The 26,345-nt window shown below is 48.6% G+C and overlaps 1 protein-coding gene across 3 annotated transcripts in view; it reads right to left on the bottom strand.

Annotated features, from left to right (window-relative positions):
- The window catches only part of LOC110284349 (long-chain-fatty-acid--CoA ligase ACSBG2), a 32,304-nt gene extending 6,868 nt beyond the window's left edge, over window positions 1-25,436 (bottom strand). Inside the window, exons 1-9 of one of the 3 annotated variants that reach the window (XM_021150075.2) lie at window positions 25,182-25,436; window positions 23,759-23,859; window positions 19,293-19,522; window positions 15,282-15,370; window positions 13,237-13,357; window positions 11,379-11,462; window positions 6,772-6,921; window positions 3,479-3,655; window positions 47-228 (exon numbers count right to left, since the gene is read on the bottom strand). In XM_021150075.2, the coding sequence (XP_021005734.1) occupies window positions 47-228; window positions 3,479-3,655; window positions 6,772-6,921; window positions 11,379-11,462; window positions 13,237-13,357; window positions 15,282-15,370; window positions 19,293-19,522; window positions 23,759-23,813 (1,088 nt within the window). In that variant the 5' untranslated portion in view covers window positions 23,814-23,859; window positions 25,182-25,436. Of the gene's footprint in view, window positions 1-46; window positions 229-3,478; window positions 3,656-6,771; window positions 6,922-11,378; window positions 11,463-13,236; window positions 13,358-15,281; window positions 15,371-19,292; window positions 19,523-23,758; window positions 23,961-25,045; window positions 25,156-25,181 lie in introns of those variants that run through there. The other 2 variants (XM_021150077.2, XM_021150074.2) reach the window with 2 other exon arrangements.
- Window positions 25,437-26,345: the final 909 nt, after the last annotated feature.

Below are 26,345 nucleotides of genomic sequence, written 5' to 3'. Positions count from 1 at the left end.
CAGCCTCCTCCATGCTCCCCCACACCCACTTCAGGACACTGCCTACCCCAGCATCCGCTTGGTGTTGACCTTCAAGCCAAGCATCTTCGCCCATGCAAATGCCTTCTTTCTCAGGCGGGAGGACCTGGCCACGTTTTCCTTGATGGTGTCCTGCATCTTTTCCCAGATGCGTGGCACCCCCATGAAAAATGTAGGCTTCACTTCCTGAAGCGTGTACACCAAGGTGCCCTGTGTGGGATGGAGCAGGTGAACACTGCAGTGCTTTTTATGAGCCATGTGCATCCCTCACGTGTCCCTCTTCCTTCCCTCTAGAGCATCCTCTACACGAGGCCTGGGGAACGACTGCCTGGTTTCAAAGCAGCCAGTCAGACTCAGATTCATCCACCCCACCCCCATATATGCATGTTTGCATGTGTGCACCTGTGTGCAAGTGTGCATGTGTGTATGTATGCACATGTGTACGTATGTGTGTGCATGCATGTCTGCCTGTGTGCATTTGTGTGTATGTGTAAGAAACATAAAAAACTGATACACATAACAGGGGATCCACACACATTTTGCATTTATGATCATCTAACTTTTAGCACATGTCTTCTAAGTAGTTCACTGCAGCTGGGGAAGGATGTTAATGTGCAAAAGCAAAGTCATGCTCGGCCTACAATTCTACTTCTCACTCAACATGAAAATTAACTATAAGTGAAAAACTGGAAGTAAAGGGTGGCTAAAAGAAAACAGGAGAAAAGCTTAGCCAGAGTGGAGCATAGTGGGAAATCAACCTCATCAAAGCCAAAGGTTTCCCCATGCTTCAAAAGACCATAAAGGGAAAACCAAAAACACAAACCCCAAAAAGACAGCCAAAGACCTGGAAGAAGACATTTGCAAATCATGGTATCTGCTAACAATTCATTGCCTCAATATGTAAAGAACCCTTAAAAATCAACATGATTAGATATACAAAGAAAAATTTAAATGCAAAAGATTTGAACAGAAATGAAATCTAAGTGCTCCTCCAATTCTCTCTGGAAAAGAGCAGTCCTCTCAATGATATCAACTAAACTCGGCATAACAAGAGACAGAGGGAGGCTGCAGTCAGGATGTATTGTATGAAAAAAGAATAAAAAAAAAAAAAAGAAAAACACTGAACAAAAGAATGAAAAGAAATTAAAGCTAAGGGGTCAATTAACCCATGAGAAGTCCGTATTATCATTAATAACGAAGAAAATGTCAGTGAGGGTGATTACATGCCACTTCACACCCAGGAGACACGAGTGAGGTTGGTGACATATGTGCCACTTCACACCCAGGAGACACGAGTGAGGTTGGTGACATATGTGCCACTTCACACCCAGGAGACACGAGTGAGGTTGGTGACATATGTACCACTTCACACCCGGGAGACACGAGTGAGGTAGGCACTTTTTAAAATGGATCCATAACTTGCATTGGGAAGCACTGGCAAAGCAGAGAATCTAGTGAGACTATCTCACATTGATAAAGATGTCCCCAAATGGGAACCTTTGGAGACCCTTGGGTCAGGGAAAACATGTGATACATTCATAGGTGCACAACTCCACACTGAATGCTTACCCTGCATCCTGTCTCATCTTACAAAGAAAAAACCAGGGAACTAACATGCCCACACATGCAGCAGAGGAGGACCCGAGTCCTGAGGCCACTCTGCCTTATTCCCTCGAGAGGAAACCTCTCACTGAACCTTGGGCTTGACTACCAAGCAATCCCCTAGAGATCTCCTGCTCTGTCTGACAGACCACGTGCAGCTTTGTACACGAGTGTTCAGGGTTAGAGCTCAGGTCCTAAGGTTTGTGCAGCCAGCAGTCTTGGCAGCTGAACTATCTCTGCAGCATCGACTGTAATAATTACATGTATTAGAAGTTACATGTCCTGGAAGGGAATGTCTCCCGCCAGCATGGGTCCCAGTGACAACACTGTAGCACCTATGACTTTTTTTTTGTTTTGGTTTATTTTTTGTTTTTTCAAGACAGGGTTTCTCTGTGTAGCCCTGGCTGACCTGGAACTCACTTTGTAGACCAGGCTGGCCTCGAACTCAGAAATCCGCCTGCCTGTGCCTCCCAAGTGCTGGGATTAAAGGCGTGCACCACTACGCCCAGCTCAGCTGTGACTTTTTAACACCAGAGCCATGGGTGTCTGGATTAGCTCATGTGACTTTTCTTTATGGCACTTGTGTGGAGGTCAGAGGACAATGGCAGGAATCAGTTCTCTCTTCACCCTGTGGGCTCTGGGATCATACTTATTATCAAGATCAATGACGACGGGTGCCTTCACCTTCTGAGTCAAGTTAGTTGTTGGGAACTGCTGTCCAATTTACTTCCAAATGCATTTCATCTTGTGAATAGTGCTGTCATGAGAGTGTGGCTCTGTGTCTGTGTCTGCATGTGTCTGTGTGTGTCTGTGTGTGGCTCTGTGTCTGTGTCTACGTGTGGCTATGTGACTGAGTCTGAGTGTCTGTATCTGTGTCTGAGTCTGTCTGTGTCTGCATGTGGCTGTGTGTCTGCGTGTGTCTGTGGTTGTGTGTGGCGTTCTGTGTCTGTGTGACACTGTATGTCTGCATGTGGCATTCTGTGTCTATGTGTGACATTCTGTGTCTGGTCTGTATCTTGTGTCTATTGTTTGTCTCTCTGTTTCTGAGACTGTATGTCTACAATGTACTCACATACATAGAATAAATAAATCTTTTAAGAAGAAAGTTTCATTGATCATGGAGTTTGTTCACAGTAGAAAACCCTAAGACACATTGTGTGTACATTTCCGTGTTTATTGGTATGTGTGCATTTCTATGCTTATGTTTGTGTGTATTTATGGTTAGTGTTTCTGTCAATTTGACACAAGCTAGAATCATTTGAGAAGAGGACTCCCAATTTAGAAAATGCCTCCACCAGAGTGGCCTGCAGTATGTCTGGGGTGCACTCTCTTGATTGATGGCTGATATAGGAGCACCCATCCTGTTGTAGATGGTGCCATCCTTAGGCTGGTGGCCCTGAGAGCAGGCTGAACAAGCCATGAGATCATGCACGCATGTCAACAAGCACACACAAGGTGGCTTTCTAGGTAAAGGCACTTTTCACTAAGCCTGATGACCTGAGTTTGTCCCCAGGATCCTAGGGTGGAAGAGAGCATGAACCCTAATGTGTCCTCTGACTATCACATGCACACCATGGCACATACACCTAATGAATAAGTGAATGCAAGAAGTACTGAAAACACACATACACTATCAGTGCCACTGGGGCCTCTTGCCGGGCTTGTGCAGAATAGTCTACACAACTGCACTGCAAGCTAAGAGAGTGAACTCAGTTGTTCTCCATGCCGTGGAGTGGATCAGAAAATGAAGATGGAGAAGAAAAATTCTTAGAGTTTGGGCCTGTCCACTGGACAGACGATGTCTACCCCCTCCCCCAAAGGCCACTGGATGCCTGGTGAGAACCTCACCCAGCCTTACCCTGAGTGCATCTGGTTGAGCAAAGAAAGTGAGTGCCCCGATCTTGATGGGGATCCAGATGTCTGTGAGCTGGGCTGCTATGTGGCTGAGGGGCAGGTAGCTGACTATTGTATTCTGCTTCCCTGAGATGCGGTTTATCTCCATCTCTTGCGCCATTGCCCCTGCCGTCCATGTGATCTAGAAAACAAGGATAACTTAGAGCTTCTGTGCCTTGCCTGAGGACCACTGTGCACACGTGTATACATGCATGCACATGTGTATACTTATGTGTGCATGTAAGAATGTGTGCACTTGTGCGTATGCATGCTGGTGGTCCTGAGTTCTGTAAGAGAGCAGGCACACTTGTGTGTGTACATATGTGTGTACACGTGTGTGTATACGTGTGTGCATATGAGGAGGCCTGAGATAGAGAACAGTTAGTTGTCTTCTTCAACTGTTATCTTTTTTTGTATTGGATATTTTATTTATTTACATTTCAAGTGTTATCCCCTTTCCAGATTTCCCCCCAGAACCCCCATCCCATCTCCCCTCCCTCCTGCTTCTATGAGGGTGTACCCCCACCCACCCAACTGTTATCTTATTGTTTTGAAATTTTACTTACTGAGGCTAAAAACACTGGCTGCTACTGCAGAGGACCCATCCAGTCCCCAGCACCTACAGCACAGCTCAGAGACATCATTAACTCCAGCTCAAGGTGATCACTTCTTCCAGCCTCTGAGGGCACCCACAGATACCTGCTGTCTGCCTGTCTGTCTCTCTCACACACACATACACACACACACTCATATACACACACACACTCACATACACACAACACACTCACATACACACACACTTACATACACACACACAATCACATACACACACACTCACATACTCACATACACACACACACACTCACATACACACACACTCACACACACACACTCACATACACACACTCACATACACACAACACACTCACATACACACACACTCACACACACACACTCACATACACACACATACACCCACACACTCACACACACACACACTCACACACACACTCACATACACACACTCACACACACACATACTCACATACACACACACTCACACACACACACTCACACACACACACACTCACACACACACTCACACACACACACACACACACACACATTTTCCTCAGAGACATCCTTCACTCTGAGTGTGTACACACCTGGAGGCTAGCTTGCCCTTTTGGGGGCAGGGTCTTTTCTCGAACCCAGCTCATATTGCAGTCAGGCTACAAAGAAAACCAGCAAGCCTCAGGAACCTTTTGTCTCTGCTCCACTTGAAGCTAGGGTGTCACAGGTCTACGTGTGGTGCTCAGTTTGATATAAGGGTGATGGGATCTAAACTCCAGTCCTCGTGACTGAGAAGCAAGCACACCTAACCAATGTGCCATCTCTCTAGTCCCCTCTGACGTTGTCTTTGATACAGGGACTCTCACTGGATCTGGGGCTCACCGATTTGACTAGGCTGCTGGCCAGTGAGCCCCAGGGTCTTCAGGTCTGCTTCCCCAGGGCTGGGATTAGAAACCATACATCACCATGCCTGAGGTTTTTATGTGGGTGTTGGGATTGAACTCAGGTCCTTGTGTTTGCCATAAAGCCATCTCCCAGCACTTGCTCAACCTTTTGGCATCGGTGACACACTACCGTTATCACACTTGTGGATATAGGAGGCCCCCTGGGGCTTGGTGGCTGACCACACAGGTGAGCATCAGGTTCAGTGAGTGATCCTGTCCCCAAACAGAAGGTAGACAGAGAGTGATTGAGGAAGACATCTGTCATGTGAATACCAACACAATTCCAAAGGTATAGGCCCAGCCCACAAGGCTAGGGATTCTTCTTTGTGATGGTTAATCTAGAATGTCAACCTGCAGGCTTTGAGAGGGGGCTACAGGGTCTGAAGCTCTTATCACACACGTGTGAAGACTGGAGCTCAGGTCTCCAGAGCCTCATATGCTGTGTGGGCATCTTAGGGTTTCTTCTGTTGTGATGAGATATCATGACCAAAGCAAGATGGGTAGAAAGCATTTGTTTGGCTTACACTTCCCCATTACTGCTCATGACCAAAGGAAGCCAGGACAGGAACTCAAACAGGGCAGGAACCTGGAGGCAGGAGCCGATGCAGAGGCCACGGAGTGTGCTGCTGACTGGCTTGCTCAGCCTGCTTCTTATAGAACCCAGGGATGGCATCAGCCACAGTGGGCTGGACTCTCCCCCACCCATCACTAATTAAGACAATGCCCCCACAGGCTTGCCTGCAGCTGATTTTATGAAGCGTTTTGAGAATGGGGGCTCTCTCGTCTCAGATGACTCTAGCTTGTGTCACGTTAACATAAAACTCTTCAACATAGTGCATGTGCAGTCACTGGCAGTCTCAGACACTCGGTAGGGGGAGCCAAAGGACCACCCCCAGAACAAGCTGAACCTGTGATTCTGAGTTCAAGTGGGAGGACTGACTCCGTATATGATGGGGAACAGTCAAGAAAGACAGCAGTGGCAAGTGTGGGCCTCCAGACGTCTGCACACAAGCATTCTCACAAGCAAGCTATCATCCCAGCACTCAGGAGGCTGAGGCAGAGGGATCAGGCGTTCAAGGTCATCCCGGGCTACACCACAAGTTTGAGGCCAGTGTGGGCTATGTGACAGCCTGTTTCAAAACCAACAACTGAATCAAAACAAAATGAACCAACCAGGCTGGTGAAATGTCTTGGGTAAAATGCTTACTCTGCACAGTCCCTGAAAGCCAGTTCTCAGAGCTCGTGTGGTGGCATGCCTTAGTAGCCCGGCATTGGAGAGGTGGTCCAGGTGGGCAGTCAGTCAGCCTGCCTGCCTGAATTACTGAGGGCCAGGCCATTGAGAGACCCTATCTCAAAGAATCCTAGCTAGATACCCCTGAGGGACCACAGCCAAGGTTGTCTCTGGCCTATACACACACACACACACACACACACACACACAGAGAGAGAGAGAGAGAGAGAGAGAGACAGAGAGAGAGAGAAACAAACACATTCACACAAACACACCAGATAGAAACCATGAAACCAATTCCCATTTCACAGACAGGGAAACTGAGGCATGGTGCTGCCAGTTTTCTTGTCCTTGCCCAGTTTTGCTCTGGACCCAGGTCTACACCCAAGCTCCCAGCTCCACCAACTGCCTGGTTCTCGACCCATATAGACCTTACACATGCCTCCCGTTGCCTGTTTTGGGGCTCAGAGGGAGCCCAGGTAAGAGCTGCTCCAGAGGGCCCCCGCTTACGTTGTCATGGCTCAGCAGCACGCCTTTGGGGGTCCCTGTGGTCCCAGAGGTGTAGAGGATGACAGCACACTGGTTGGCCTTCTGGCTCAGGATGACCCGATCCAGCTGGATATTTGGGATGGCGTTCCCTAGCTCCATGAAGTCATGCCACTATGGATGGGAAGGTGGGTGGAGGGTGGGGACCCGGCTGGCTCGTGCTCAGACTCTAGCCTGACTCACCCCAACTCCAGTGGGCTCACCCCAAGGCAGGTTGCCAGCAGAGGTTGGCAGAAGGACCAAGGGCCGGGAGAGCTCTCAGAAACGCCCCGTTCCACCCTGGCTAGCTTCTGACCACTGCCTGTGCACTGATGGGCCTGTGAGCTCAGACAGGCCTCTTCTATAATGCAGAAAGCTAGCCCTTTCTTTGGGTAGTCCCAAACAGTGACTGACTGACTGTGCTGTGGTCTTGGGCAAGCAGCTGCTCTCTCCTGACCCAGCCCTCTAGTATATCTGCAATCCTTAAAGACAACACCAGCTGTAAATAACAAAAGCCTGTCCCTCAAATAGCTTAAACAGAAGATTTTTAGACTTAAATTTAATTACTTATTTGGGGATGCATGTATAGAAGTCAGTTCTCTCCTTCCACTGATTGTGTGAGTTCCCCGGACCAAGCTCCAGGTCACCAGGCTTGGCAGCAAGCCACTTTACCTGCCAAGTCCTCTTGAAGGCTGGCCCCTCCAGGAGGCACTGACCCTGGAAAAGAGCTCTCATTCCTTTCCTGAGTTCAAGTCTCATGGCTTCCCCAACTTCTGAGTTGCCAAGTAGATGGCTCTGACTCCACCCCTGCCCCAGAAGTCATCCCTGATTGGATGAAGTCGAGTATTTTTTATCAGTCAAGGTGCCAGTGATTAGCCAGGATTTGGGGCATATGACTTCAGTCGCAGTGAAGATGAAGACGTTAGCAGCAAATGAAGATTTCCTATTGCCTAGACTTGTCACTACAGATGTGGCCACAGGATCATTGGTGGGGATAGGAGGGGTCTGAAGAGCCAGGAGATTGGTGACAAAACACCCAGAGGGTGGGAACTCCTGGTTGCAGCCCTGTGTGAAGCCCACATTCTGAGCTGTAGTTAAAAGAGACTGACAAATGACCTTCCTGGCTCAAGACATTTGGGTTGGGGGTTGGGCTTTTGTTGTGTGAAAGCAATGGTATCATTTAGGTTGAAAGGGGGCAGCTGAGAGGACTGGGGCACTGGGCCTAACAAAAGGGTTCCATCGCTACACTGAATCCTAAGACTGGCAAGACTAAATCCCAGTACACAGGAGGCCGAGGCAGGACGCTATCAAGTTTTAAACTAGCCTGGGCTACAAGACTAGCCTGGGGTACGTATCCATATCTATCTCCACTGAAATTTTATAGGGTCTCCAATCCACTGCAGAGTAGGTGGATGCCATGGCATGTAACAGAATCATTCCCAGTCGGTGTCCCCACTGAGAGACACTCTCATCCACAGGGATCGTGGCATAACCTATGCATTGACTTGCCGTTACTATGGGGAGGATGCTGCTGCCACCTAGTGACTGGAGGCCAGAACCACTGCTCTAGAACTATCACTTCCAAGAGTCCTCTGCCCCAAACTCAACAGTCTCAAGACTGAAGAACGTGGTCAGGATACCTCTAAGGAGGTTTTTGTTTTTTCTTTCCCCTTGAAACACATCCTTAAGGTTGAACCAAGAATCACACACTAGGCAAGGAGACACCAGACAGCCACACCCCAGCCCCTCACTGGGGGTTTCTAGGCAGCAGTGCTATTCTGAGCCACACCCCCAGGCCTCTTTATTTTACTAGAGGGTCTTAGTCGTTGCTCATGCTGGCCTTAAACAGGCTGTCTCAACCTTCCCAGTAGTTAGGATGGCAGGCCTGTGCCCCCAGCCTGGCTTCAAAGATGAATTTTAAAGTGATCCAAGACTTAGGATACTGTTGCTGTAGTGACTCAAGACCTCAAATGACCCGTGCTTGTGATCTGGTGCCTGAAAGACCCAGCAGCTAGAGGAAACATTTACAAATCTTAATACACGTAGCTAAAAATAGCCAAAAATAAAATTATAATACATTATGACTGTTTGGTTGGAGCCTGCTGCTTGCCCCTGCACAAGCTGGGAAACCCTATCTGCCCTCTTTCCCCCAACCCATCTTTCACTGAAAAGCTCTGAGCCAAAAGCTCAGTTCCGCATTTCCAGCAGCCGATGTAACTAGCTGTTCTAATACGGCAGGCCACTCAAGTGCCGGCCCAGGAGGAGCCCAGCGTCTGACCATACTCAGGCACAACCCCAGCTTGTAAGCGAAACATTTCTTCACACTGTGTAAAGTTTACCCTTGTGTTATTCAAATGCTGATTTTCTCTGCCCTCACATCCTCTCGTTTCAATCCGGACAGATTGAAACGGCATTGTAATGCTTATGTTAAGAATCTCCCTTCTCAACATTGTGTGAACAATTCTTACCATTTATTCTCAGCCTTGCTAATACATGCTGAACACCCAATGGCTGGGCAGAATAGGAGACTAGGGCGGGAGATCTGCCAGCCAGAGGAAAGAGAGAGGGAGACTCAGATCAGCAAGGAGGATGGAGGTTTGGAGCCACAAGGAAGAGGTACGGAGAGAGATCGCTGAAACACACCTGAAGCCCAAAGAGTCAGATCAACACTAACATGCCAGTATCCTGGGATGGGGATGGAGGTAGCCAGATGAGCACAGAAAGTAAAGATAGATCATCTAACTGCTCAGCTATTGAGGTGCAGTTTTAAATAAATCAATGTTTTTATGTGTGGTTATAGGAGAATAGCATGAGGTTAAAGAAATACAGCTACCAAATTATTTCACTGCTAAATTTATACTAAAGATATTTTCACTTCCTCCAGCTCCTGGCTGACACCCCATCAGCCCTCACCTGGGAACTATAAAACCTCCCTGTCTTAACCCACGTGCATGACTGCCTCAGCCCCAGCCTATGGGGCTGGTGAACCCACCCAAGACTTGCGCCAATTAAACCTGCATTTATTGGCTGGTAAAATGGCTTAGCGGGTAAAAGCACTGACTGCTTTTCTGAAGGTCCTGAGTTCAATTCCCAGCAGCCACATGGTGGCTCATAACCACCTGTAATGAGATCTGATGCCCTCTTCTGGTGTGTCCGAAGACAGTTATAGTGTACTTATGTATAATAATAAGTAAAGAAATCTTTAAACAAACCCTACATTTTTCTGCTTTTCATCTGCTCTGATCTGGCCTAAATCTGCATCACTATGACAGATAAACCTATTAATGACTTAGACATAAGTATAATATTAAAATAATGAGTTGTACATTCAGAAATTGTGCGGAAATTAGGTCTTAAGTGTTATCTCTGAAAAGTTTAATATTTTCATTTTATATTTGTTTGTTTGAGACAGAGTCTCTCTCTCTCTATGTAGACCAGATCGGCCAGGCTGCCTCTGTCTCCTGAGTGCCATCATGCCTGACTTGTCTCAATGTATATCAACTTGATCTCACAGTAATCCTCCTGACTCTAGCTGCCAAGTGCTGGGTGGGATTAGAGGTATGGCAATTGGGTTTGGTTTGTTGTTGGTGGTGGTGTTTGTTTGTTTTGCTTTTTGCTTTTAAAGATAACTGTTAATTGTCTTGATTAAAAACTATTAGGTTGAGCCAAGCAATGGTGGCACATGCCTTTAATCCCAGCACTTGGGAGGCAGAGGCAGGTGGATTTCTGAGTTCGAGACCAGACTGGTCTACAGAGTGAGTTTCAGGATAGCCTAGGGCTATACAGAGAAACCCTGTCTTGAAAAACCAAACCAAACAAAAACAAACAAACAAACAACAACAACAACACCTATTAGGTTGTAGCACTGAGCAGACAGCTCAAGCCTGACAGGTGACCTGAGTTTGCTCCCTAGGACCCACATGGTAGAAGAGAGGCAACTTGTCTGACCTTCCCACAGGCCCTGACACTATATATATATATGTATACATATATATATGTATACATATATATATATATTCCTAACATACATTACTGCGATAAGATTAGTAAAAATAAAGAGAAAAATTATATACTAAGTTATAAATAAATATGATAAAGAACATGGGCCTGTCTCAAAAAGACAAAACATGCAAATACATACATGCAGTTTTCCCCTTAAAGAACATGTATTAATCCACTTAGTTTTCAATTTGGGATTTCTCTGACACACACAAAATAATGACTTTCTGCCTTCATCTACTGGTTTGGGGCTGAGGGATCACACCAAGTACCAGGAAGCACCTGTCCGCTAATCACTGCAACACTGTTCCTATGGCCCTGCCCATTTCCTTCCCTAGAGTGGCCCCTTTGCACAATTTTTCCTGGAGTCCCTACCCATTCACTACACATTTCTCTGTGTGGCCCCACCTATTACCACAGGCTGACTCAATACCCCTGCTTCTCCCCTACAGACCCTACCTACATGCCCTGGCGCTCCCACAGAACCCTTCCCACCTACATGACCTGCCCCCACAGATCCCGCCCCTCTCACAGGCCCCTCCCACAGGCCCTCCCACAGGCCCCTCCCACAGGCACACCCTCCCCACACTCACCGAGTACAGGTTTGTGATGCTTTCCATCAAGGGCAGCTTGTACTGCACAATGGCTTTCACGGTCTCCATCTTGTCTGGTGGAATCTGAAAGAGTTCCCTGTGGGCTCAGGGTACTAGGGCACAGGTTCCACAGCACACCACTGCCTGAAGGTACCGAGTTCAGATCCCAGCACTCAAGTCGTGCCTTCTCATAAAGGCACCTTGCCTGCAAGTCTGATGGGTAGAGTTCAGTCCCTGGGAGAGCCACACAGTGGGCAAGAAGTGCCAAACCGCTGGGCGTTGGTGGCGCACGCCTTTAATCCCAGCACTCGGGAGGCAGAGGCAGGCGGATTTCTGAGTTCGAGGCCAGCCTGGTCTACAGAGTGAGTTCCAGGACAGCCAGGGCTACACAGAGAAACCCTGTCTCGAAAAACCAAAAAAAAAAAAAGAAGTGCCAAACCTACCAAGCTTTCCCCTACCCTGTGCACATACACACAGTACATACATACAAAAATTAAAATTTTAACAAAAGAACGTAATTTGTAAAAATAAAGGTTAGGGCTGTGCTCAGTGGGTAGAACGTAAGCTAGCATGCACAAAGGCCTGGGGCCCATATCCAGCACCACATCGACTGGGTATGGTGGTTCACGTTCTCAGGACTCAGGAAATCAGGGCAGGAGGATCAGGACTTGAAGTTTACACAGTGAGCTGGAGACCAGCCTGGGCTCCAGAAAACCCAGTTTCAAAACCAAGGCAGCTTACGGTTGGCAACCTCGAATCAAAGGGAGCTGCCGCATATGGCCATAGCCTTCAGTCGTCAGAAGAAAATCACTGGGGACACATGATCCACACCTAGACCATGGATGCACAGACGTGTCCCTAGTGATGCCTTTAGGTACTGTTTGATCCAAGTCTGACAAGGAGGTCCTCTTATTTATTTTGCCTGTTCAGATCTGTCTGGCCATGGGTCCTGTGCCTGCCATCCTCCCAGGCCCCGATGACCAAGAGTAAGCTAAACAATGTCTGGCCAGCTGGGTTCTCTTCCCAAGGACCCTCTCTCCAGATCATCCTGCCCTACCTAGGGGACTGCTAGGTGTCTGTGCTCATGTAAGAGAGATAGAGGATGTCTCCAGAACATCCATAAAACAGGAAAATAAAAATAAATGCTACAAGAACAGGAAGAGGAGCCAGGTTCCACTGCACACACACACACACACACAAACAAACAAACAAATGGGGAAAATTTCACTGTCAAGCAAGTGGGTGTGTTGTGTAAGTACACAACAGAGAGACAACATGGCCGAAGAGGGCCAAGAGGAGGCGCATGCTCAGGGCACAGCAACTTCATAGCAGAAGCAGTCTCTCTTCTTTCCTTTTTTTTTTTTTTTTTTTTTTGAGACGTCATGGTGTAGCTAAGGCTACTCAGGAATTTTCTCTGTAGCCCAGGCTTGCCTCAAACTTGCAGCGAATCCTCCTGGTCCAGTCTGCCAAGTGCAGAGACCAAAGACATGTGTATGTGTGCATTTATGTGAAGGCTTACAGAGCCAAGGTCAGCCTCCTCTATACCTCCTCAGCCACCCTCCATGCTGGGTTAGAGCACTGGGCCTCCACTGGCCTGCTGCTTGCAGTGAGGCAGGAGGGCTGGCTGGCCAGTGGGTCCTGGACACCCACCTGCCTTCCCAGTGCTGGGATTACTGGTGCCGCAATGTGTTGCCCTCCAGTGAATGCAGGTTTTGTACGGTTGGGAAGTGAGGCCAGCTGACAGGCCTGGAGGTCCAATGCCCCCCCCATGCCCCCGACTTACCCTGCTTCCCCCTCAAAAGCAGGTTTTTCTGGAGGGCTTTTGTGGAAACCCCTCAGCTAGCAGCCAGGCACTCACCGACAGGATTTTCTGCAGCTGTTGGTCATTCTCCACTATCAAGATACTCACGTTGGCCTGCTGGATGACGTACTGGCAGGCATCAGCCGAGTTGGTGGCATAAATACCAACACAGAGGCCCCTGGGGACACAAGACTTGCTCACTTTCTTTCTTTCTTTTTTTCTTTCTTTCTTTTTCTTCTTTCTTTCTTTCTTTCTTTCTTTCTTTCTTTCTTTCTTTCTTTCTCTCTCTCTCTCTTCCTTCCTTTCTTCTCTCTCTCTCTCTCTCTCCCTCCCTCCTTCCTTCTTTCTTTCCTTCTTTCCTTCTTTCCTTCTTTCCTTGGTTTTTCGAGACAGGGTTTCTCTGTGTAGCCCTGGCTGTCCTGGAACTCACTTTGCAGACCAGGCTGGCCTTGAACTCAGAAATCCACCTGCCTCTGCCTCCCAAGTGCTGGGATTAAAGGTGTGCGCCACCACTGGCCACACCACAGAATTCTTTTTTTAAGTTACATGTGTGGATGTGGTGGCTCATGCCACAGTGAGCACATGGAGATCAGAGGAGGAGCCAGTGGGTCGTCCCTCCTGCCACCCTGTGGACCCAGGGCATGGAACTGAGGTCATCGGGATTTTCATAAGTGCCTTTGTCTGCTGGGCCACCATTTCCCCAGCCAGTGCTAGTGTTGAGAACAGGCAAAAGAAACTTATTCTAATTACTACCACTTTTTCAGACTCTGTTTAATCATAGGTAGAAACTAAATTAAAGGTCCCAAGCCCTAGGAAAGTTGGAGAATCCCCAATAACTGAGCAGCTTAAGTTGTCAGGGTCCAGGCGTCTCCATAACAGCTTCTCATCTTGCCGGCAGGGTCAGACAGAGCTCATGTGCCCAGGCCCAGGAATCTACTCCTATTCTGATTGATGGAAACTCCCATTCCCCACCCTTTATGTCAAAATATGATTGGACAATGCTACAGCCCCCTTGCTCCCCCATGCTTAATTGTTTCATCTTTATATGCTGTACAACATCCCTTCAGAGTCCTAGTTCAGCTCTCACGTCTGTTCTGCAGCCTGATCGATCAGTTGTGGCTTGATTACAATAAGTTCTTGTCATTGGGATTGACCTGGTGTTTGAGTTACGTTGGATTTATGTTGAATTTAAGCCACAACAGCTAGTGTTGTATCTAGGTCTTTGCACTGGCCCCCTAGGCCTTTAACCCACCATCCAGCAACATCACACTTCACTTATGCAGCAGCACTGGCACTTGGAGCTGCCTGTCTCCTGTTGTGTGGACAGTGCTGGGGTGGATATAGATGAATGAGTTTCCCTTTAAGACCTTGATCAGTCTCTGGGGATCTGATCACCCTACCCCTTTCTGTCCTCTGTGGACTCACATGCATGTATACATCATGTATATACCCTCACATGTGCACAAATCCACAAAGGTTTAACAAGAATCACTCTTGCAGCCGGGCGTGGTGGCGCACGCCTTTAATCCCAGCACTCGGGAGGCAGAGGCAGGCGGATTTCTGAGTTCGAGGCCAGCCTGGTCTACAAAGTGAGTGCCAGGACAGCCAGGGCTACACAGAGAAACCCTGTCTCGAAAAACCAAAAAAAAAAAAAAAAAAAAAAAAAAAAAAAAAAAAAGAATCACTCTTGCACAGAGTCTCAAACCCTTAGCTCCCCAACACCACCTCCATTGGAGGTCTCCAGCTCTGAGAACTAGGCCCAGGCTGGGGGAGGCTCAGTGGTTAGAGCACTGGACACTCTTTCAGGGAACCCCAGTTCAGTTCCCAGCACCCATATTCCTAACAATGACCTGTAACTCCAGCCCCAGGGGATCTGATCGCCCTACCTCTTTCTGTCCTCTGTGGACTCACATGCATGTATACATCAGGTTTATACCCCCACATGTGCACAAATCTACAAATTTTAAGACATTATTTTTAAGAGATGAGGCCAAGGATGGGAAGGGTATTAACTCTCGGCCTTGGCTTCTGAATCAGGCTTTGTAGTGAGCAGCTGGCGGCAGTGGTCTGTCAACACAGTTCAACCAAAGGGTAGAACATACCCAGCCAAGATAGTGCCCAGAGCAGCAACGACCCACTCGACCGAGTTAAAGCCCAGGATGCCGACACAGTGGAAGCGCTGCAGGCCGAGCTGGAAGGAACAGAACCACAAGAAAGATGCATCAGTTCTCGGGCGTGCCCACTCAAGATCTGACCGTTAGGAGTTGAGAAAAATGGAGAAGCAGCTGCACAAAGTGGAGAGCCACTACCGAGCCTGAGGTTGGGTGGTATAGTGAGCTTTGCTTACCTCCTTCTGGTCTTCATTTCCCACCTACTTTGCTTCCACGTGTGAAGTCCATGGGGTGTGGGATTCACTGCTTAGCCATTATTATTTCTTCCGTGGATAGGAGGCACATCCTCTTGGCTGCACAGCCATTCCCACCTCCACCTCCAGAACCTCCCATCCTCCGCATACGAATCTCTGAGCCCATTCAACATTAATACTCCATCCCTCCCCCACACAGTGGGCCCGATAGCTCTAGGAACCCCTCCAGAATGAGATGCTGCAGTGTGCATCCTCTGTGTGAGTTTCCCAGCAGTGAGAATCCTGTCCCCAAAGTCCTTTCACTTAGTGAACTTTGTGTCAGAGTTCTCTGTTTTCAAGGCTGCATAACATAATATCCTGGTACATAGACATCACACTTCACTTAGGCAGCAGCCCTGGGCACTTGGAGCTGCCTGTCTCCTGTTGTGTGGACAGTGCTGGGGTGGATACAGATGGATGAGTTTCCCTTTAAGAACTTGATCTTGGGCTGGAGAGATGGCTCAGCAGGTAAGAGCACTGACTGCTCTTCCAGAGGTCCTGAGTTCAATTCCCAGCACCCACATGGTGGCTTACAACCACCTGTAATGAGATCTGATGCCTTCTTCTGGTGTGTCTGAAGACAGCTACAGTGTACTCATATAAATAAAATAAATAAATCTTTAAAAAAAAAAAAAAGACCTTGATCTTGAGCCCTCTGAGCATAAGGTGACAGGAGGAAGTTCCGGGTGGTCTGCTGATTTTAAGTCTGACTTGTGTATGGATGTTGTATGTGCCTACACATGGGTGTGTACACAGAGACAGTCACAGCTCACATGCCATCCATCTGGGTGTGTGGGTGTGCAGGGCGCCCGGCAGTATCTCTGTTGCTTGCCATGTCTCTGTGTTAAAACAGGTCTCCCTCTGAACCAGGCACTCGCCGTCACAGCCAGGCCAGTGGGCTTTCGAGAAGAGCCTTTGTTCACCCACTGACCCAGGACTGTGGGAACCCTCAGGGTTTGAGTTCTGGGCACTCATTGGGTTTTTGTGTTTGCAGGTCCGCATTACCCCAGCTTACTCCCTTTGCATCTCCTCATATTTCTTCCCTGAAGCTAACCACGAAGGCCAGGCTGCTAGCCAAAGAGCCCAGGACCCTCCTTTCTTCACCTCCTGAGTCGTAGTTATTTAGATGTGTGCAGTCTGCATGTGGTCATGCACATATAGCTGCCCACAGAAGCCAAAAGAAGGTGTTAGGTCCCTGGGAGCTGGAGTAGTCGGTGGCTGTGGGTCCCTAAGCCTCGTGACTAAGAAGCCAACTCACACAGCGCACGCGCAAAGGGTAGGAAGAGCTCTTAGCTGCTGAGCTGCCACTCCAGCCCCAAACCTTTTAAAAATTACATTTGAGCCGGGCGGTGGTGGCCCACGCCTTTAATCCCAGCACTCGGGAGGCAGAGGCAGGCGGATTTCTGAGTTCGAGGCCAGCTTGGTCTACAAAGTGAGTTCCAGGACAGCCAGAGCTACACAGAGAAACCCTGTCTCGAAAAACCACACACAAAAAAATAATAATAATAAATAAATAAATATCCTGATAGTGGCTGTCACGGTGGTTGCTGGTGTTCAGTCTTATACAAATTATTATTTAAAAGCGCAAGCACAGCAGAGAGAAATACAAGAGGAGCACCAGGAAATGTCATGCTGAGCACAAGTTCCGTGCTCCTGGACATGAGAAGCTGAAAGGAAAGCCTCCTGCTGAGTCTTGGAACCTCTGACGGGAAAACGCCTTAGGAATTCAAGGAGGGTTTACACAACAAAGGAAAACAGGAATAAGTCAAAGCTCCCGGTGAATGTAGGTCTTGGCACTGGACAGTCTCCATCCAGGAGGCAGCAGGACTCGGCAGCATCCACCGTGGACGCGAGTCACACGGTTGTGGAATCTCTGTCTGTGGCTCAGCCAGGAGAGATTACTGCAGTGTGTGGAAGTTGCCTGGCTTGTATTGGAGAGCTGAGATGATGGAGGTGCGGGCGCAGTGGGCTACCTGCTGAGGAACACTGCACAGGGGGCACGGAGCCAGCCCAAGGGAGAGAGAGCTTCACAAGGCGGAGTGGACCTCCAGAGAGCCACCCGAGCCCTTTCTCATCAGAGTAAGGAGTTTTCCTTTCTGGGTTTTGGCCTTTTTTGGTTCAGCATTTCCTCACTACACTCCCTTTTCTCCCTTTTGGAATGGTCATGTATGTTTTGTGTCATTGTGTGCTGAACGTATGTGATCCGAGTTTTGATTTTATGGTTAAGAGACTGCTTTGAGTCTTAGAAAAGAGACTTTGGACTTTGAAAGTGTTGAGACTGAAATAGACGGTGTACTGCCTTATAGACAATTCTGCTAGGCTCCTCCCAACAGCTACCTAATATACAATGTGTTTCTTAGACCCCTAGAAATGAAGCCCCGGCATGGAGTTCTTTGTTCTTTCACCTTAAGCCTAAGGAAAAATGACCACTGAGTGACCCATCCAGGTGCCTTCCCCATTCTTTAAGGGACCAAGAATGTTTGCCAAAGATAGCCTGCAACCATTCCATGAGAGATGAGCTGTAATTCACCATCCCCATTCTTACGATGTTTACTCAGCTTCCCCATTCTTTGTGGTCTTATTCTCCCCTCACTTTACGGTTTATTCTTTAAAAACCCTCGACTGCAACTGCTGGGGGTCGATCTCCTCTGCCCCTGTGCAGGATATGAGCTCGGCCTCAGCATGCTGATTCCCGAATAAACGTCATGCGATATTGCATCAAGAATGGTTTCTCTTGAATTATTGGGGCGTCGGATCATCCCGGGACTTGAGCGAGGGTCTCCCCAAAACGGGGGTCTTTCACTAGCAACAGCTGATGTCAGCAGCAGCAGCCATTACTACCTGCTCTTCTCCTCCACCTCGTCGTCCTCCTCCTCCTCCTCTCTCCCTTCTCATTCTCTCTTCCTCTCTGTCCTCATGTGTTCCTGGCCAGCCTCTTTCTCTCTCTGCACCTCTCTGTCCCTACTTTCTCTGTATTGAGCCCTTTTCCAGGTCCTGCTTGCCTTTGTCCCCACACCCACCCCACCCACCCCCAGTAAACTTCCCTTAAATCAGGTCTGTATCATGGTGTGATTTCTCAGACAGACCTTGGCATGGGCCTGCCAGGTACCCCCTCCCCAATGCCACGTTTTATTTCATAACAATGTGGACCATGCATCCCACCATGTTCCTCTCCATCATGATAATGGACTAAATCTGTTAAACTGTAAGCCAGCCTCAATTAAGAATTTCTTTTATATAAAAAATTTTAATAATTATCTATAAAATTTATTTATATAAAAATTATATATATAATTTTCTCTTATAAGTTGCCTTGGTCATGATGTTGCCTCACAACCATAGAATAGTAACTAAAACAGTGTCTTCTGTAGCTCAGGCTGGACCCTGGCTCACTGTGTTGCCAAGGCTGGCCTTGAACTCCTGGCCCTCCTACCTCCTACCTCCTGAGAAAGAATGGCAGACGTGTACTGTCACACCTAGTGCTAGGAGTGGAACCCGGGATCTTGTGCTTGTAGACCACCACTCTGACCACCGGGGCCCAGCCCAACTTCCTTTCTTTTTTGTTCACTTTCTGAGACAGTGACTCAAGCTAGCTTGGAACTCAGGCCCATCCTGCCTCAGCTCCCTGTATGCTGGGACGCCAGGTCTCCCATACCAAGCTCTGCAGAACATGGCTTCTGAATGACTGAGTGGGAGGGGAGCTGCTCACCTTGATCAGAGACTTGGCTGCCTTTCGACACAGTTCATAGTACTGACTGAATGTCATCGTGTCCCACTTTTTGCCGTTCTTTGAGGCTAGGGCCGGATAAGCGCTGAATCGCTCAGCAGATTCCTGGAACAGCTCAGGGATGGTCATCGGGGTCTCATGGCCTGGACCATGTTTGGACAGCCTCAGGAGCACTTCTCCATCACAGTGGGTGCTCCACAGCCTGGGAACAGCTGTAAGAGTCATGGGTAAGTATTGCTTCTGTAATGGAACGGGGTGGGTGGGGGAACCCTGTATACCCTGGGCCAATGCTCTATAGCTTAGCCACAGCCTCAGCCTTCCTGGGTATTTTCAAAATGTTTTGATATTTATTGCTTTATTGCCTGAGTGTGTCTGTGCACTGTGCACTTGCAGTGCCCACTGAGACCAGAAGAAGGCATAGCAAGAGTTCCTTACCACTGCATGGCATCTCCAGCCCCACCTGGAGATTTCCATTCAAATGCAGGTAGGGGCTGGAGTGCTCAGAGGGCAGAAGGACTCACCACAGGCTGCTGAGCTGAGCTCAGGCCTCGGAAAGCACACAGGGGAAGGGGAACCAGTTCTTGAAAGTTGCCCTCTGACCTCTACATGTCCCACCCTTAAAAACAAAGAAATACATGTAATTTTTTTTTTTTTAAAGAGGAGGCAGGCATGGTAGCAGCTGTTTGTCAGCTCAGTGCTCAGGAATCCCAAAGTTTTGGGACTGGGGCAAGGAGCAGGTTCAGTCCGTCAGTCCTTGCTGTGCAGGCGTGAGAACCCGAGTTCAGATCCTGCGCACACGGGTTAAAAAAATCCAGGAGTGGGAAGGCCTGCATGCACTATCTCAAATAAATAGGAGTGATTCAGGAAGACTGCCAACATTGCTTCTTGGCCTCCACATGCATGTGGGCACACACGCGCGCACACACACACACACATACACAAAATGGAGTTTGAGGTCATCCTTAGTTACATCATGAGTTCAAGACTAGCCTGGGCTAAATGAGACATCATCTCATAAAGGGAGATCGAAACAACAAACAGAAACTGAGAAAAACGATTATCAGACAACAGCAACACGGGACATCAGTGCACTGTGGTAAATACCTTCTAAACCTAGGTGGTTCTCAACCTTCCTAATACTGCGACCCTTTAATAGAGTTGCTCACACCATGGGCACCCCCAACCATAAATTTATTTCTGTTGCTAATTCACAGCTTTAATTCTACTACTGTTACGAATTGTCTGTGACATGTGGGATATCTGATATGTGATCCCTGTGAAAGAGTCATGGCAACCCACAAAGGGGTTGCAACCCACTGACTGAGAACGGCTTGCTCTAAACTGCCTGGAGAAGTTCGTTGACTGTGGTATTGGGGAGAGGGCTCAGGGAGTGGTTCTGTTTTGTTAGTTCTCACATGAGTGGGCTTTTAAAGCAAAGCTGCATTCCACGTGCTAAGACTTCTTTTCTTATTGTTCCAGCAATTGGGTTCCGATCTCAAAGTCCACCCCCGGGACAGACTCCCTGCAGCACAGCAGCAGCAGCAGCCGCAGAGCAGGTGTTCAAGTGCCCCAGACCGTGAGGGACACCTCTCATTCGAATCTCCATGCTCGAAGGCTCATATTTTCCTAGATGAGCCTGGGTGTGTTTTCTTTGACTGGAACAGGACGTCTGAGGCTGGGAGGTTTTTTAACAACAGATCATCTCACAAGCCTTGAGGGCTAGGAAATGAACCTGCCTCTAGCAGGGACCTCGGACTAAACTGAAACATGTGGTCTATGCAGACACACATGCAAGCTAAGCACCCACACACATTAAAAAAAAAAAAAAACCCAATAATCAATTTTTAAAACTCAGTTATGGACTATTTCATTGTTGCAGGAGGTTTTAAGCATGATGCTGTCTCTGTCTTGTAGTTACAGTGACTGCTCTCATGCAGGACTACAGTGAAAAAGAGCAGCAGGGGCAGAAAGAATTTCAGAATGTACAGTGTGAAAAGAGAACGAGCACTCGGGAACTCTATGTGGCAGTTTACAGTGAAGGTTGGTGCTGGAGGACTGGCTTTGACTGATAAGATTACCGATCAGCACGGCAGAGAGAGGTCTGCGCTGGAAACCTGGGGAAGACACCCCCCCCCCCCCCCCCCCCCCCCCCCCGAGCAAAGCCCCACCCGGCTAAGCTTCCAGCTCCAGAGGGTGCATCCGGCTTCTGGGGCTTCAGAGAGATGCTGAGGCCAGGCTGTACAGTGGGGTTATCCTGTGTGTTTGACAAAAGCTAGAATCCTCAGAGAGGAGCCAGCCTCAACGGAGAAAATAACCTCCGTAAGATCTAACTGCAAGCCTGTGGGCCATTTTCTTAATTAGTGATTGATGTGGGAGGGCTGGTGGGAGGGCCCAGCCCACCGTGGGCGTGGCCATCCCCGGGCTGCTAGCCCTGGGTTCTATAAGAAAGCAGGCTTTCCTGACTTCTGGCTGGTCTGAATGAGAATTGCTCTCACAGGCTCATATATTTGAATACTTGGTTCCTAGTTCTGGTGCCGTTGCAGGGTGGTTAGATGCAACCTTGCTGCAGAAAGCAGGGGGTGGGGGGCAGGCTTTAGGATTAAAAAGTCCCATAATATTTGTGCTTTGCTCTCTGCTTCTTGCCTGTGGTCCCAGACCTGAGCTTTAAGCTTCCAGTTCCTGCCACTGTGGCTGCCGCTTGCTTGTCATGTCTCTCAACATTGTGGACTCTGAACTGAAAGCCAAATTAAGCCTGTCCCTTAAATTGCATTTGGTCATGGTGTCTTATCATACCACAGGAAGTAACCAACTCACCAAGGATGGGAAGGGGACAGAAGGGAGACCTCATCTGCAGCACAGACATTAACCTTGAGAGTCTTGAGACGGGGGTGGGGGTGGGGGCTACAAATGGTGTGTGTGTGTGTGTACATGTATGTTGGATAGAACTTTTCTCTGAGATGAAAATAACTCCATCACGCAGAGAACACTCATAAGCTTAGAAAGTAAACAATTCAGAACCGTCAGGAGGTTCTTGAAAAGCGACTAGATTCACCAGCCCCTCTCTCTGGGTGCTGGTTGGTTTTTGTCAAGTTGATACAAACCTAGGGTGAGAAAATGCTCCCATCAGATTGGCATGTCTGTGATGCTCTTTATAGACTGAACATTGACATGGGAGGGCTCAGCCAATTGGGTGTGGTGCCATCTCTAGGCAGGTGGGTCCTGCATGGTAGAAAGCCAGTTGAACAAGCTGTGGGGAGTGAGTCAGGGAGCAGAGCCCTCCATGGCCTCTGCATGAGTTCCTGCCCTGATTCTCCTGGATGATGGACTGTAAGCTGTAAGATTAAATAAACTGTTTCCTCCCCCCAAGTAGCTTTTGGTTATGGTGTTTATCACAGCAATAGAAACCCTGATTAAGACACTCCCCAAGTACATATAAGCTGTCAGGACTGCTGAGACACACTCTCAGAGATGCAAAGATGCCTGCAATGGGCGCTGTCCAGCTTGTTGACCTCCCAGCAGTGATGTGCAGTGAGCATCAGGTTCCCAGCTTTCTGAGCTGTCACTCAGGCCTTGGTGATGCAGCTGTCTGTGAGTCATTTCTGCTCCAGTACATGACCCCTCACGCATATGCCTGTCAGTGACCCCAGTAAAGCTCAGGGCACCACGTTGGACGTTGTTGGTGTCCACGCTTTGGTCTGCTGTGTTTCCCCTACCTCAGGGGAGTGGACATGTGTGCTGCATCTCACCGGGACAAGTCTTTCTTGTCACACAGTAAGAGTGGATAGGTATTTGTTCAGGTTTTCCCAGGAAAAGTGCCACACAACCAACAGCATGAGCACATATCTGTATCTGTGTATGTATGTCTGTGTGAATGAGTGTGTGTATGTGTGCATCTGTGTGTATGAGTGTATGTGTATCCCCACTGAGCCACCTCTTTAGCCCCATAAAATCTTTTGAAAACAGTATTTGTGTGGTTAGCTTTGTCAAATGACACTATTTAGAATTAATGACCTGAAAGAGTCTCAGTGAGGAGCCGTGTAGAGGGCCGGTGTGTGTGCCTGAGTGTTGGGGTGTGTGCATGCTCTCTGTTCATAGATGTGACTGGCTGCCCCAAGCTCCTGCTTTGACTCCCTGCCACAGTGGATAGTGACATGGAATGGGGAGTTGGAAAACCCTTCCCCATAAGTCACTTTTGTCAAGGTGTTTTACCACAACACCAGAAACTAGGTAATATGCAAAAGTGCTTCCCAGACAGCAAATGACCTGTGCTGTACCTCTTGACCCCAAGTTGTCACCTGTGACCTAAGTGATTGGACCCCAAACTGCTGATCACGCGCTACATCATGCCCAATAACCAGAAAGAACGGGACAGCCCTGGAGGTCAGGCATGTTCAAGCAGAGATGGCTGAGTGGCCCATTGGGAGGAACCCTCTCTGGCCGTCACTAACCTGAGGTGGTGTCTGTGCCTCTCTCAAGGTCTTCCGCCTTCTTCTCTTGAGTCATTGGTGGTCCAGCCTTTGCAGATTCACAAGAAGTATTTGTCACAGTGCTGCGGGGCCCACAGATGATAAACCAATGAAGGAAACAGAGACGTTTTGGCAAGAACAGCAGAGGGGCCAACTTCCAATCCACTGGTGATGTCTGCCTAGACCTTGGGATTGCTTAGTCATGCCTGATGACTGGAAAGATGGTTTATGTATCAGAGAATAATGCATTTCTAAGTTAGAGGGTGTTCACTGGTGAGGTTCTAACAGAGTTATCTGCCCTCCCTCCTCTCCCCCTCTGCTCCTTCTATCCCTCTGCACTCTTCCTCTTTTCAAGATTATTGGTCCAGCCAGTCAGCTCACCATTGAAGGCACTCACTGTCAATCCTGCCGATCGCTAGGATCCACACGGGAGGGGAGAACTGACCACCCCAAGCTGTCTTATGACCACCCACAGAGGCACAAAATACACAACAATAATAAAGTAATTTTTAAAAATCTGTAGCTACGCCCAGGGTACGTGCTGTCACCACAGATCTCTGGAGGGCTGTGATCACAGAGTCGAAGCTCTCAAAACGTAACATTAAAACATTTTAATATTCCACAAAGAAGGTTGGAAACAAGCTGGATGAGGTGGTTGGTGTGTGCCTCTAGTCCAGCACTAGAGAGGAAGAGGCAGCTGGGTCACTGAGTTTAAGGTCAGCTGGAGCTACAAACAGAGTTCCAGGTAAGCCAGGGCAACACGGTGAGACCCTATCACAAAACAAAACAAAACAAAACAAAACAAAACAAAACAAAACAAAACTTAAGGGCTTGGAAGATGGCTCCATTAGTAAGGGCATGCACAGCACAAGAACCCGCCTTTGAATCACCAGCACTTTTAAAATTCCCAAGTGTGCTGGTGTGCATCTGTATCCCCAGCTCTGGAGAGACGGAGACAGGGGGATTGCTGGAGCTCATGGACAGCCATCTGACCCAGTCAGCAAACTCCTGGTTCTGTGGGAGATAGTGCCTCACAGGGAGCAGCCCCAGTTGGCCACAGATACACAAAATGGACTTCAGACATCCCTTGCGTGAGGCAGACATGGTGGGACCCTACAGACACCCAAAACAATGCACATTGCCGCAGTGCCACGGGGTCTCTGTCTGTTGTTTGACACTGAGTACGGCAGGTGCTGGTGCTGCAGGTGGGCTTGTCCACGTTCAGCTTTTACCGGGTTCAGCTACAGGTTCTAGAGCCTAAGTCCTCACCTTTAGTGCAGGAGTAGAGGGAGCCTAAGGCAGTCTTGCCTTCATAGGGAAAAACTAAAATCTGGCCTTCCCTAAATGTGGGCTCCATTCTGTCACGGTCACTTGCCCCACGCAGAGATCCTCACAGGAACCTTACCAACTTTCGCAAGGTGGCCAGGTGTCACAGATGGAGACATCTGGTCAGCAAGGTAGTTCTCCTTCCACAGAGTTGGTCAGTGGTGGGTGGTCCCAGAAGCCCGTGTGTGTGTGTGTGTGTGTGTGTGTGTGTGTGTGTGTGTTAGTGTGTGTTGTCCCCTTCTTGCTCTGGTCACCCCTCAGTCTAGCCAGGGTGATGGTGGTAGATGGGTTCCCACCCAACACAACTCCATAATTCAGGCTTCTGGAACCTTCTGCTCAGGACACCCCTTATGACATCACTGGCCGTCCTCCCCTGCACCCAGCCTCAGGAGAAAAGTACTTCCTGGGAAAGGGGATTGTAAGCTTCCTTCACCCATCATTCACGAATTCATTCATTCCCTCATTCATTCATTCAGTCATTCATTCATACATCCTTCAGACACTCACCAGTGTACTTACTCATCTATTCATTCATTCATTCATCCATTCATTCAGATATCTGTATGTGCTTGAACAGTTTTTACAGCTCCAGTGTTGAGCACTGTGCATTACATTCGATAGAAATAGAAATGAAACCAGACAGGGCCATTCAAGAACCTATGGGGAGTCTCAAAACCAAAAAACTACCATCAAGGGTCTGGCACTGTAGCCCAGTGGGTAGTGCTCAAATAGCATGTGCAAGGTCTGGGATTCCAAGCATCATATGAATGGCATGGCACATGCCTGTCAAACCAACACTGGGGACGGTGGAGGCAGGAGGACCAAAAATTCAAGGTCATCCTTGGCTACACAGGGAGTTAAAATGTAGCCCAGGCTTTATGCACATGCATTCACACTGTGAAACTATCATCACCATCCAGTTCTAGAGCCTTCGGTCTCCCCAGTCTGAAGCTCTGCCCCAATTCAGTGCTCACTCCCATCCCCTCCCAGGTCTGCACCACCCACTTCCTGTCTCTGTGACTTGCTCTGGAGCCTGCAAGTGCGACCCTGGGGTATGTGCCCTCGTCTGACATATTTCACTGGACAGGGTCATCATCATTCCTCCATGTTGGCATGGGCATCTTTTCAGGATGTCCTCTCAGCCTGGAGTGTCCACACCCTTTCTCCCTCCTCTGTCAGTGACCATGAGCTAAGAAGCATGGCTACTGTGTGGATATGACTGTGTGACAGACCTGAGTCTCTT

This window comes from Mus caroli, unplaced genomic scaffold (genome assembly GCF_978045245.1).
Source record: "Mus caroli unplaced genomic scaffold, Mus_caroli_1 scaffold_18, whole genome shotgun sequence".
Taxonomy (NCBI): Eukaryota; Metazoa; Chordata; class Mammalia; order Rodentia; family Muridae; genus Mus; species Mus caroli.
This window is presented reverse-complemented; position numbering and strand designations above follow the sequence as displayed.